The sequence below is a fragment of the Danio rerio genome, chromosome 13 (genome assembly GCF_052040795.2).
Source record: "Danio rerio strain M-AB ecotype USA chromosome 13, GRCz13ab, whole genome shotgun sequence".
NCBI classification, from domain to species: domain Eukaryota; kingdom Metazoa; phylum Chordata; class Actinopteri; order Cypriniformes; family Danionidae; genus Danio; species Danio rerio.
The window spans coordinates 19925770-19939707 of NC_141033.1; the positions used below are offsets into that span (position 1 = coordinate 19925770).

Consider the following 13938-nt stretch of genomic DNA (forward strand, 5'->3'; position numbering starts at 1 on the left):
TTGTGTACTGTTTGATTGTTGATTTAAGTAGACGAGTGACGACAATCATTATGAAACTTACGTCATCAAGTCGTGGTCAACACATTTAGCAGTTAGCTGAAAGCGCAGTGAGTTAGCAGCCTAAAAACCTGCTATAATAGAGATTGCTGTACAGACTGATGATCCCTGGAATAGAAATCCAATCCGGGTTTTCCCGCCACCTCACACCGACGTCCATTAAATATCCTTAAGTTGACTGGAGAGTGTAGATCGAGTCTGGCTGAGGGCTGCCGTCAATGGATTGACATAAGAAGATTTGCCTTTTATCAGGTGCTTTAGTCTGACAGTGGCAGCATGCGAGTCTACCAGTTTAATGCTATATTATGAAGACGCTGTTCAGTCTTTTCTAGCGAAGATCCATCGAAGAGAAATGCTGGAGGATCTGTCGTGTACAGGCGGGGAATATTATTAGCCCTTCAGACAGTGCATCTGTCTCTCCGGTATGTAAAGTATTTCAACTCCCTAAAAAGTGATCATAACAATACGGCAACCCTAAGAATGCAAGCCATCTTCTTTATTATTTGATTTGTATCACAATTAAAAGTTTGTGGAGCAAAAAAACTAACTGAAACTGAAACAAACTATTGGTAGAGAGAAATGTGTGTGAACGTTAGTTAAGCGATTAGTCAGCCACGACGGCTGACGCAAACCTAGTTAGTTCCCTAAATTACTTGACCAGTATTTTTTGTATAGTAGGCGCGTGACTCGCACTTCTGCGCGAGCCTGTCACGCACACGAAAATGACTTTTAAGTAGGGAGTTTACTTAACTTGAGACAGGACTAGTGTGTAAACTTATGTGAGTGTGTTTAGATCCACTTGTCACAACAAATACACTTCACAATTCCCTAATTTCTGTTTACATTTTACACATGGCAGGTGTCAAAACACTTGAGGAGAGTTCTGGTTGACATGTAAACAAACAATCAAAGCCAATAAACCTGTAACTACAGGCAGTTAGAATATGTCTTGCTATAAGAACCATGGTACTTAATAATTATTATATTCATATACTTTCATATTTAATTGGATAAAAATGGGTAAAAATATCACTGTATCACCGTATTGCAATTACTGCTCTAAATATATCCTTTTTAAATGTCTGGGTAAAGAAAAATCCACTTTGAAAACAATATATATATATTTTGAAAGATTTATAATATTTTGGAACAGTAAACATTCACTTCTGACTACTGCTGTCTTTATTAGTTTCAAAAACAGATTTCTTTACCATTTAAAATGGCATCTTTGGAATTTTTTTCAGCTGAAGATAATGTTGTCCTAAAAAAAATGTAAATAAAAAATCATACACGTTCCTTAGGAACGGTATTACAGAACGTTATGGCAGTTTTAAAACCTTGACGTTTCCAAACTGTGGTATACCTTGAAAACAGTTATCATCCCATGCCTAGTACAGACTAGGGATGCTCCGATCAGGATTTTTGGAGCCGATACTGAATACCGATTTCTCTTCATGGTAATCGGCCGATACCGAATATCAATTCTGATGCTTCAAGCTTTATATAACGTAACTTTAACATTGCATAAAGCACTTTTTCCCTCTTAGTATGACACTTAAGTGGAGATCTCTGCTTTCCTTAGAGAATAAATTAAGGATGTTGCAAATAATCGCTCAAACACATCTTAGTGTTTCCTCTAGGATTTTTTCCAGCCGTGGCGGCAGGCCTTTTTTTTCTTTTTTCTTTTTAACTTCTTGCACGCCCTCAAATATACGCTGCTCAAGTGCGGTTTTGTACATTTATGTAACAAGTATGTCTCAAACATTTATAAGATTTGCTAGGAATATTTATGTATGTCTCTAATAGACCTACAGTGGGGTTTAATGCATCCGTAAGTAAAGTGAAATGGCAATAAACTCCAGGAAGATAAAGTCATAATTTGCAGAGCCATAGACCTTTATCTATAGGGTATAATTATGGAAACTGTTAATCATACCTGAAAGCTACATCGTGTTTGCTATCCTCACGCATCATGCACCTGTCAGTCAGTCAGCACTTAACCTTTAAGAGTTAAACAACTAGCGCACAACACCACTACGGTTACTGAAAATTTTGCGCTGTTATAATTTATTTACCTTTTAATAGGTTTTGGTGCGATTATTACCCGCTATTAAAAAAACTACTGAATGTTTTAAATGAGAAGCTGTAATGTAGCCGTGGCGGGATGAATTTTGGTGTGAATTTAGCGAAAACCATGCTTCTCTTAAAACCATTTATTGTGAACACATCATAGTCAGGAGCAGCTTTAGAGAAAATAACAGATTAGACATAAAAATGACTAAAAGTGCAACTTGGAAACATATAATAATAATAATAATAATAATAATAATAATAATAAAAATACATTTGATATAAAATAGCCTTTCTGACAAATCAAGGACACCGTACAATAAAACAAGAGCAAAAAAACATAAGCAATAATATAAAAGTATACACTACAATAGTGCAGATACAATTAAGTATTAAAAGCCATCTTAAATTAGTGGCTTGTTTTGAATAATGTAAGGGAGTCAATGTTTCTGATGACAGGTGGTAGTGAGTTCTAAAGGCGGGGAGCAGACTAGCTAAACTGCCCCACGTACCTCAGTGAAGAAAAAGTTTAGAGCGTTTAGAACATTTGAAGTATAAGAAGTTAAAATGCATCTTGCTTTGCTTGTAAATCCAAAAACGAACACTTGTGATCGGTTTATGTGATCGTCCAGATTATCGAACACCGATCGAGTGATAAAATGTGATTATCGGCCGATACCGATCTCCGGCTGATCGATCGGAGCATCTCTAGTACAGACATTGTACATGTCAAAATAAAGTGGATACCACCAAAAACATTTAAAAGTATTAGAGATAGTTCACATAAAATTTAAATGTACTCTCTATTTACTTAAGCTCAAGTGGTTCCAAACCGTTATGAGTTTCTTTATTTGGTTGAATGTTGAAGAAGATATTTTGAAGAACGCTAAAAACCTGGAACAATTGATTTCCATAGTAGGAAAATCTTCTACAAAATAGAAGTCAATGGTTACCAGTTTCCAGCATTCTTCAAAATATCTTCTCTTGTGTTCAACAGAAGAAAGAAACTTCCAAGTACATGGCGGCAGATTATTCAGTTTTGATTGAACTATCCCTTTAACACTTGTTACTGTTTAGAAATCATGTAATAACATAGGTATAGTTTATTAAGCACTGGTATTTACCTTTTACCGATACTGTCGCTAAAGTATTTGTGAGCTTGTAAAGACGTCACGTTGCATGAAATTTGCTCTATGTAATAACGTCACTTTTTTTTAACTTAAATACTTTTTAAACTGGTCAGAGTTTGAACACTATTGAGCAAACCAGACATCATTATATCATTGTCTGTTAGATGACCTAGTTACTGTGTGGGTTACATTACAAAACTTTAGGTTAAAGTGGATGCAATTTAATGGCTTGCTGAACACTGAATTCCTTACTGATATTATGTAATTGTTTGAAACATGTCAACTGACTTTTAAAAACTATTCAGCCTGAGGCCTTTGGTTTACATAACTGACATGAATCATGACTTCCTATATGCTATGCTGTGCAGGTGGCATGGGTATGTTTTTGTCTAGGAAGTGTCTGAAAATGTATATAGTGTAGGACATTATAAGTCATCAGGTGTATCTCAATTAGTTTTCAATTAGATCATACTTCTGTGTTGTACACAGATTCAGGCACTGGTAAATTCCTGAGCTCTCTAAATATTGGCACAATTATTATGACAATAATAAAGCATTATCAGTGTTATAAATCAACCTGATCTTTCATAACTTACTTTTTAGTGCTGTTAAAGTACATTAATTGAAAATAACTATCCATAAAACAGTTTCAGCCACGAATTAATCATTTATAATAACCTTTATTTAACCAGTTTGGTAAATTTTGAATTAGATCTCATTTATAATAACGACCTGGCCAAGAGGCAACATAGATGCAGGTATGAAACAGAAAGGAAACTTATCAGGACTACAATAACAACACAAAGGCAAATAATAGCATAAAATGAGAAAGGCTAAAATCGAGTCGAGTGATCAAGTACAATTAACTAAAATTATTTTTTAACAGATAAAAATGAAATAAAAGAACTAGGCTATTTATTTATAAATCTTCGTTAATGATGATTATGATTTGTCTTTTCAAAATCCTGTCTTTGTTTGATTTTTTGTTGGTCCAAGGCTAAATTAATGAACAACGAGTCCATAATTAGTGGAGTAACTAATTAAATACACTTAAAAAAAACTGTAAAAAAATGGTCAAAAGACTGGCAGCAGAGTTTCCAAAGATGTTCTGTTAAATTACAGAAAATAACCGTTTTACAAAATTACGTGCAAAAACTGTAAAAATACAGAACATACTTTACTGTTAAAATTCATTATTTGAGAAATATTTGAGAAATATAGTGAAATTACATCAGGCCTCTTTTTTTATGACTTGAATTGTTAACTTGCTACATCACTTCAGAATGTCAAACTCGCGCTCTAATTTGTTGAATAACCAGTTATCATCCACCAGGTGCGGATGAAGCGTCAAGCAAGAGTGATTTATATGTTAAGTCAATGCAACGACATCCTGTGGGACGTTTAACCAATCAGAAGCTTTCTCTTGTAGGGGCGTGATTATGACGTAGCGCCTGTTGGTGTCCTGAGGGAAAATCCTCTTGCCGACACCGGGCACAGTTCACCAAACTGGGCTCGACTCAGTCAGAAGCACTGAAAGCTTCCATCTTCCAGATATAATTTCTGGAGGAGTTGACGAAGCCACAGAGCTGGGTGCACCTCTGTGGATCTAGTGCACTCAGACACGGCGCCAAACAAATCAAGCTGTTTATTAGCCTTCCTAAAGCACATAAAGCACACAGCTATTCTCTTAATAAAATCCATGTCAGCTATTTAGAAACAAAGCTAGAGTCACCGGGCAGACAGAAGCCCTGCTCATGACGCCTATCTGTGTCTTTTGTGAAGTGAGTTTGGTGCGCTAACAAAGCGAATTGATGTGCAAATTTGAAGCGAGTAAACTCAAAACGTTCACACTTCTATTTACGCTTGAATAGTGTTATTTATTTGCGCATTCCGCATCTGGTGTGAACACAGCGTTAGAGTGTTCCCTTTAGCCGATGACCCGACTCCGATTCTACATGCTTAATTGGGTCAAGGAGCTCTGACATTAACCCAACAAGGGGCGACATATGGTCCACACCAGACCAACACTGACCCATGAACCAACAAAGCCCAATGACCAACAATCGTCTTGGTGTGTTCCGGCCCAAAACTTCAAAGTTTATGTTCAAATCAATGAATTTAACCTGTGTTTTGCTAAATTTTATGAATATATTATTATATGTTAGGGCATCAGAATGGACTACAATTCACAACCCCCATATATTTCAAGTGATCTTTAATGAGATGCTACATCTTGCTACACAATTCAGTAATAAATGGTTCTTTCCACAGGTACCCATATGTACATATGTCAACATTGATTTTACTTCAAACAGGGAGCATTACATTAAAAGTACAGTTTCTCAGACGGCCTCAATACTGTTTCTCATGCCGGCTATCCCAAACTCCTCCTCCCTCACCCTCACTCACTTCAGCTATGCCTCGTACTGCCAAAGCACCCAAGAAGTCAACTCGCGCATCCACAAAGCGAAATGTTAAGAGGGTGAAGGCTTCCATGACAAGGAGGCAAACAATTAACTCACTGAAAGCCAGTGGTGAGATCAAGAAGGGCATAGACAAGAAACAGGCGGCCAAGAGGGCCCAGAGGACTGTTGTCAGCAAGCCTAACAAGAAGACTGTTGAGGATGTTCTACCTGTTAAAATATCCAGACACACGACTAGTTCTTTGAACCAAAATGGCTTATTGTTGGAATGTAATGGGAAGGGGAAGTCACCTAGAAAGAGTGTCTCATGTCCGAGCATCCAAAGGGATGTTCAGAAAAAGGGAGCTCAGGAGATCAGGGAACAGGAGACTGAGACTAAAAGGTCAGAAGTGAATGATCCTAATGGTGATGCTGAACAACAAAAAGGTGCTGAAATTCCCACTGGAGAGGGACAGAGCGTCAACATAAGCTCTAAAGAATCTGGGGAGGAGCACAGAGAGACTGTTGTTAATGACACTTTAGTGGCAGAGAAGAAGAAGGTAAAAGTGAACACAGAAACTGTACAAAGTGAAAGCTATTCTGCTGTTGTTGAGCAGCCAAACACGGTGTTTGTGGATCAGCAAGATCCTCTGAAGCACAACCCTGTCAATAATGTGGACTTTGCCTACAACAATAATACCTCAGGCCCACCAACTCCCTCCCCTTCAGATCAGGTTGAGGCCATTCAACCCACACTTCCACCAGTGGACTTACAAGACATCTCTCTTCAGACCACTCGAGGAAACTCTACAGAAGAAGGTGAGACTGCCGAATCAAGTTTGCCAAATCAAGTTTGTCACTCATCCAATGACTCACCAGCACTTGAAAACATTGCAGATGCTAACCAGATTGAAGAAACTGAGTTACGAAGCACTGCTGATGTGGACACCAAAGATGAAAGTATTGATGCTGAAATGTTGATGAAGAAAGAAGGAGCGCTTTCTCTCCTCTCGCTGAGCGCAGCCATTTATAACACTACTCTTTGTGAGATGGGTCATGGGCCTCAGGCAACAGCGTTGCTCTCCAGCAGCACAGAAAGCACTCAGTCCTCATTTGACAGCGAGTCAGAGTTAGTTCTGGAGCACAGGACTTCAGGAAAGTCTATTCCTCAAGTTGAGGATATTCAGCTTCGTTTACTTCAAGATCAACAGAGAAGGGAACAGAACAAGAGAGGTCACTGTGGTGTTTGCGCACCCTGCCAATGCAAGGTCAACTGTGGGGAATGCAGGAGTTGCCTAAACCAAAAAACAGACCATCAGATCTGTAGGCTCAGGAGGTGTATTAAGCTGAGGAAAAAGACCCTGATAATCTGTACAGGAAAGGTAAGGCACCTGACTCTTCAACTTCTTGACATTTCGCCTAAAAAGTTAAGTCAAAGGATGTACAGTCAAAGCTTGGGTTTATTTTTAGATGACAATCAGTCACAATTAATCAATTTTCCTTGATATGTTGAGTTTAAAGCCCCATTCATAGCTAAGATTATAACTAAAACTGTAAAACATCTTAACTTTATTGTGGATTGCAGAGTAGCTTTCACATAGCTGTAGAATTAAAGTTGTCAATCATGATTGGAGTGCTAAATATGGTTCTGTACATACAAGGTTTGGTAAAGAAAGAGATTGACAGCTACATTCTTTAACCAAATGACTCCCTTAGGTTTTCAGAAGTTGCAATCAGATTATGAGAGAAAAGTCGTTGCAAAGAGCTTGTTGTAGAAGAATAGAGCTAAGAAAGTTATATTTTTAAGTGATGCAACAGAAAGAAAAAAAAAATATTCCATTTTGTCCATCTTATTTTTACCTAAAACTGTGTGCAGTGCAAACAATTGTTTAAAAAAACAATGCAATGTATGCTTTTGTCAATCCAGGCTCATTGTAGCCAAGTCTCATACATTTTTGCAAGACTTAAAACATGATTCTCAGGGTACGTCTTGTTGCACGTCTTGTCGCACTCACACCACAATCGGGCCTGGGCACGATTACGTCATTGATGCTGCGCTGTTCAGTGAGAAGTGCTCTCACTTCACAGTGGAGATTTCTCCAGTTATATCGTTTCAGTCATTTGATATGCAGTGACATGCAGTCAAATATTTCGCCAAACAGTCCTTAGGGATGCGGTGACACGCAGTCAGATATTTCGCCGAACAGATCCGCCACTTTTGGTGCTCATAAACAATCATAAAGCCCTCGTGCTGCAGAAATGAGGAGGTTTGCTGAAGGCGCGCAGCTGTCGTGCAGTGAGAGGTTTGCGTCTTTAATAATCTACGGCAGTTTGTGTTCACTGAACAGTAAGAATGAATAATAAATCCATATGAAACAGTCCCCTAAAAGTCACGTCTCGCTTTCAGTTTCGGGCTTTGGCGCGTTTTGCACTCACACTACAAACGTACCGTGCTCAGGCCCACCTCTTCCAACCGGGTCAGGGCCGGCCAAGTGAACCGTGCCTGAGCCCGATTCAGTGCACTCACACTTCTCAAACGATCCGGGAAACGGGCCTGGGCACAGTTCGGATGGCATAGTGTGAGTAGGCCCTCAATCAGGTTTGTGAAACATGTCCAGTGAAAGGTGAGTAAATGATGAGAGAAGTTTAATTTTTAGGTGAACTATCAATAATATAGAAGAATAGCAATATCCATATAATGATAATGGCACAGAGGAACATTATTATTGTTGGAAAAACTTTCAGAACACTTTCTTTTCCAACTTGTGAAAGATACAAATATGGCCAGTGTTGAAAACAGAATTTACATATCAGTGATGTCTACTGGGTTTGACTTTTAACCATTCATAGAGGTAAAAAGGAGAGTGCTTCAGCAGTATAACTTTGCAGATCCTTCATCAAGATTGCAAATTTAAACTAGGCTAAATTTAATTTTGAAGGTCCCTTCTTATAAAATATCTTCATTTATTGTGGATTCCAAGGTAACTTTCACAGAGCTGCAGAATTACAGTTGTCAGTCTTGTTTGGAGTGCTAAATATGGTTCTGTACATACATGGTTTGGTGAGGAAAGAGATTGACAGCCACATTCTTTAACCAAATGACTCCCTTAGGTTTCCAGGACTTGCAATCAAATTTTGAGAGAGAAGCCATTGCAAAGAGCTTGTTGTAGAAGAAAAGAGCAGAGAAAGCAACATTTCTTGATAAGTCCAGTTGCAGCAGGAACAATAAATAAATGTATCTAATTTTGTCCATCTTATTTTTACTTAAAACAGTTTGCAATATAGACAGTTTTTGTCATTCCAGGCTCATTGTAAATATATGTCTCAGCCTACAGTTTAACAAAACATGAAATATGTTTCTCAGGGTATGTTGTTGCACGTTTCAATTGACAAATCCACTAGAGTGCACTGTCCACATTTTTGCAAATTTCAAATGCGCTACCTTAGGTACATTTTGTTGTACATTTCCAATACACATCCTTCTTGTACATGTCAGTGGAAAGGCGTGGCTTGTCATACAGATCACTCTCCTAGATCAGCAAATTACTGAACTATACTCTTCATTAAATGCAACTAATAGTGTTTTTAAAATCAAATGGAAGAGAAAAAATGCACTGTGACCATATAGTTTTACAGTGATTTTACATTATTTTTTTTTTATCTCACTGTGGAACTGTGCTTTATCTGACTTGAAATCTGAGAGCTCTGAATCGCAAGTACAATACTATACAAGGTGAGCTATTGAGCAAACTGGCTATGATGTCCATATGGAGATAGATAGGTGAGGCAAACAAACGTGATTACACATCATAGACACAGTTAGGTTTATTGCTGTATTTACTTGGCATTGTGCAAAGATTTGCACAAAAAAAAAAAATAGAAAAAAATGATCGGCTTCAATATCCCATATCCTATAAGTGCATCAACACTAAGGTGCTTACAGAGACCCAAGTTCGACTCCAAGCTTAAGGTCTTTTACCGATCCTTCGCCTCTCTCTCTGCTCCCAATGTTTTCCTTTATATAGTCCAATTAAATAAAGGTGAAAACACCTTTTTATGAATAGTTTGTCCATGTAAATGTCATCACTCAGCAGAAGAACTAAAGCTGTTGGCTTCATACTGCCCCAATAGCTTTATTTTTACATAGAAAATGCAGTCAAAAGTATATTTTTCACAAAAATGTTGGCTAAAGCACATATTTCCAATGAGCCTGTGTTGGATTTTGTAAAGCGAAAACAACTGAAAGGAAATGACAGCCCTGCTCATTCAAGATGCAAATGGGTGCTCTCGTTTTTACATAAGATATAAGGTGGATAAGCGGACCTTGCATAAAATATGCCCCTTATAATGGAGTGTAGTGACTACACAGGAGGTTTTAATAAAGGTCTTTAGAGAGGAAAAGCCCATACTTATCATAATTCCTGAATTTTGTCTGAATTAAGTCAATAAAATATGAAGGAAATAGAAAAGGGTTGTCTGACTACCCCTCCATCACATGATTCACAGTGAGCATTGCACGTGGCTTGTGTGTATGTGTGCAAGTCTGTGTGTTTGAGAATGAATGACATGTTGTCTTCATGTTGCGTTTTTTGTTTGTGTTTGATTGAGTACCACAGGAAAATCAATAGTTTAGTAGTTCTGTCCAATTGTCTTGTTCATGTTTAATTCAGGCTGTGAGAATTGTTGTTATTATATGTCATTGTCCTGATTACGAGTGAATTCCTGGCATTTTTGGGTCTAGCTGTTTATTTGGTCTCTGTTGGAAACAGGATTGCTGTTTCTGATTAACCACTCATTATCCAACAGTTTGTAGAGCACTTTTAGACCTTTTATCAAATTTGCTGATAAGAAACCTTGAGAATTTACAAATGTACAATGATTTTAACACGTTAGTGTGCATCTACGCAAATTTCAAAATCATTCATTGGTATTTTTCAAATGTTTTAAAATGAACCCTGTTCATAGAGATGAGTGAACGTGACTAAAGACACTGTATTATGCATGACAAGGGCAGTAGCTGACGATGACACTTTGTAGAAACACTATATGCCTGTCCTGTTGTCCACTATGCTGTCTTGGTTGTCAAGTACTTGCGCATGACTAGCCTAAAACAGGGGTTTACACATTAGTGTATAAACTGAAAACGTAATATGCACATGATGTTGCAAGTTTCTGTAGTTTACATTCTTAGATATTTACATTAGATGTCGCCTACAGTCTAAGCTTAGAACTTAGTGCAGGTTGGTGCTCTTTTGCCTTATGATGAATGCAGTAACTTCATTATCATCAATAACGTCATTTGTTTAGCACAAAAGTTTGTAACATACAAAATTGCAAAAAAATGAAAAATCTTACCTATGAAATATTCTGCCTTTATGCTTTGTTTTTTTTTTGTTTTGTTTGCTCATTGGTACATGCGTACGTAGTGCAAAAGTCCAGCATCTTTATATTGGCTTTAGTCCTGGGAGCACTACAATGACACCAAATGATGTAATAGCACTATTTAGAAAGAATATATGTTCACATTTTATTTTAGGGTTCAATTCTTTATATTAGCAAGCAAGTAACTATGACTTTTACTTCAATAAACTCCTAATTAGCTCCTTATTAATAGGGTATTTCAGGAATTGTGTAGGATTAGGGACATCTAATAAAATCATGCAGAATATGTAGTTTATAAGTACTCATAAGCAGTAACCAATATCTCAGAAATGCAGAGTTCAGACTGCACGATTTTCAAAGCAGTCGTGTCACAGATGTTTTCACACTGCATGACTATCCGGGGTAGCAGTTCGTCTTTGCTGTGTTTACACTGCAAGATGGATCAGCGGCAGGGGGTTTCACACTGCATGACTTTAGAATAGGAATCCACTCAATCCACAAACTACGTCTCTCAAAACCAAACACACGTAAGAAGTGACATAAAAACAATGCAAGGTCACTGTTATGAACGTATATAAGTAATGGAAGGACCCAAATGCAAGTAAAAATACTTTATTGACGCAGTCAATATAGTATCACAAGTCCACACAGAAAGAAATAAACAAACAAAAACAAACTATGGATTCGACTCAATCGAGGATCAGGAAAACAGACAGGGAACCGAGAAGCTAAGTCTCAGAAAAGGACTCCACGCCAGTCCTAAACACAAACAGAATGATCAGCAGAGAATTAACGAACTGACACGAGACAAGAGACACGCTGCCCAGATATAGCCAAGTTAACAAGTCGCAGCTGGCAGGCTAATCAGGACAGCGGGGCTCTACATAGCACGTGACAAAAACACTGACGACAGACACATGGAACACCAAAACAAAACCATGTGACCAGACAGACACTCAGAAGTGCACACACACCTACAACCGTGACATTACCTCCTCTCCTACAAGCACCTCCTGGTGCTCCCAGAAGAGCCTACCTGTCGATTATAATCATCGATGAGAGAGTGATCCAGTATGTCCTTTGCAGGAACCCAACTTCTCTCCTCAGGACCGTAACCGTCCCAGTCCACCAAGTAATGAAAACCTCGTCCCCTCCGTCTTGAATCCAGAATGCGCTTAACCGAATAAACGGTCTCCCCATCTACGAGACGCGGCGGGGGGGGGGGGGGGGGGGGGGTTGGACCGGAGTGGGCGGGTTAATGGCCGTATGAAAAATGGGCTTTAATTTGGAAACATGTATTCTCCTGTATGCTGGAGGAAGTTTGAGGCGGACTGCCACCGGACTAATGATCTTGGTGACAGTGAACAGGCCAATAAATTTAGGTGCAAGTTTATTACATATGGAACGCAAGAGAATATTCTTAGTAGAAAGCCACACTTTCTGAGCGACGACGTAAACGGTAGGCTTAGACCGGTGGCGATCGGCTTTAGCCTTGGTGCGCGCACCCACTTGGAGAAGGGTCTGTCTGGCCCTGTTCCATGTGCGTTGGCACCTCTGGACAAAGGCGTGAGTGGAGGGGACCGCGATTTCGGTTTCCAGACTGGGAAAAGCTGGTGGCTGGAAACCTAGGCTACACTCAAATGGAGACAGGCCCGTAGCAGACACTGGTAATGAATTGTGTGCGTACTCCACCCATGGGAGTTGCTGTCTCCAAGAGGTGGGATTCTGAGAAACCAAACAACATAACATACGTTCGAGGTCTTGGTTGGCCCTCTCAGTTTGTCCGTTACTCTGGGGATGAAACCCAGAAGAAAGACTTACAGTCGCCCCTAATAAACGACAGAATTCTCTCCAGAAGAGACAAACTGAGGCCCCCTGTCAGAAACCACATCCATCGGGAGGCCATGAATGCGAAAGACGTGATTAATGACAGCATCCGCTGTCTCTCTGGCTGAGGGTAATTTGGGCAGAGGAATAAAATGAGTAGCCTTCGAAAACCGGTCCACAACGGTCAAAATGACCGTGTTGCCAGCAGATGGCGGAAGACCTGTGACAAAATCTAGCGAAATGTGCGACCAGGGTCTCGAAGGCACTGACAGCGGCTGAAAGAGTCCAGCGGGAGGGCGATTGGAAGTCTTAGAAACAGCACTAACAGAACAGGCCAAAACAAACTCCCGTATGTGTAGATATATAGCTGGCCACCAGAATCGCTGTTTAACCAGAAATAGAGTGCGACTTACCCCCGGATGACAAGCCACTTTGGAGGAATGTCCCCATCGAATGACGTCAGACCGAATCTCCTCTGGCACGAATAAGCGGCTCGGTGGGCATCCGGGTGGGGGCGTTACCCCTTTCAAGGCGAGGCGAACCCTACTTTCGATCTCCCATGTCAGAGCAGAAATAAAAATCCCCTTGGGAACAATGGACTCGACAGCCATAGTGCGCTCGGAAACATCAAAAAGACGGGATAACGCGTCGGGTTTGATGTTTTTAGGAACCCGGTCGATAAGAAATAGTGAAATCGAAGCGTCCAAAAAATAGTGCCCACCGAGCCTGCCTAGAGTTTAGTCGTTTGGCAGACTTGATATATTCCAGGTTCTTATGATCGGTCCAAAGGATAAAGGGAACCCCCGAACCCTCCAACCAATGGCGCCACTCCTCCAACGCAAGTTTGACTGCCAACAACTCCCTATTACCAATGTCGTAATTACGTTCTGCGGGAGATAATCGTTGTGAAAAAAACGCGCAAGGATGCATCTTGCCATCCAAGGACGTGCGCTGGGACAGAATAGCTCCAACTCCTGCCTCTGACGCGTCAACCTCCACCACAAACTGCCGAGACGGATCAGGAGCCACCAGAATAGGAGCTGAAACAAAGCAGCTCTTTAATTTTGTGA

General features: G+C 39.7%; 2 protein-coding genes across 3 annotated transcripts in view; one reads left to right on the plus strand and one right to left on the minus strand.

The window, feature by feature from the left end:
• Nucleotides 1-13938, minus strand: part of vdac2 (voltage-dependent anion channel 2) — a 732443-nt gene that overhangs the window by 486115 nt on the left and 232390 nt on the right. The gene's annotated exons all lie outside the window — the stretch shown is intronic.
• The window catches only part of tet1 (tet methylcytosine dioxygenase 1), a 101466-nt gene continuing 87746 nt past the window's right edge, over nucleotides 219-13938 (plus strand). Inside the window, exons 1-3 of one of the 2 annotated variants that reach the window (XM_087279117.1) lie at nucleotides 219-479; nucleotides 5529-6478; nucleotides 6557-7041. In XM_087279117.1, the coding sequence (XP_087135243.1) occupies nucleotides 5545-6478; nucleotides 6557-7041 (1419 nt within the window). In that variant the 5' untranslated portion in view covers nucleotides 219-479; nucleotides 5529-5544. Of the gene's footprint in view, nucleotides 480-5528; nucleotides 7042-13938 lie in introns of both variants that reach the window. The other variant, XM_087279116.1, reaches the window with a different exon arrangement.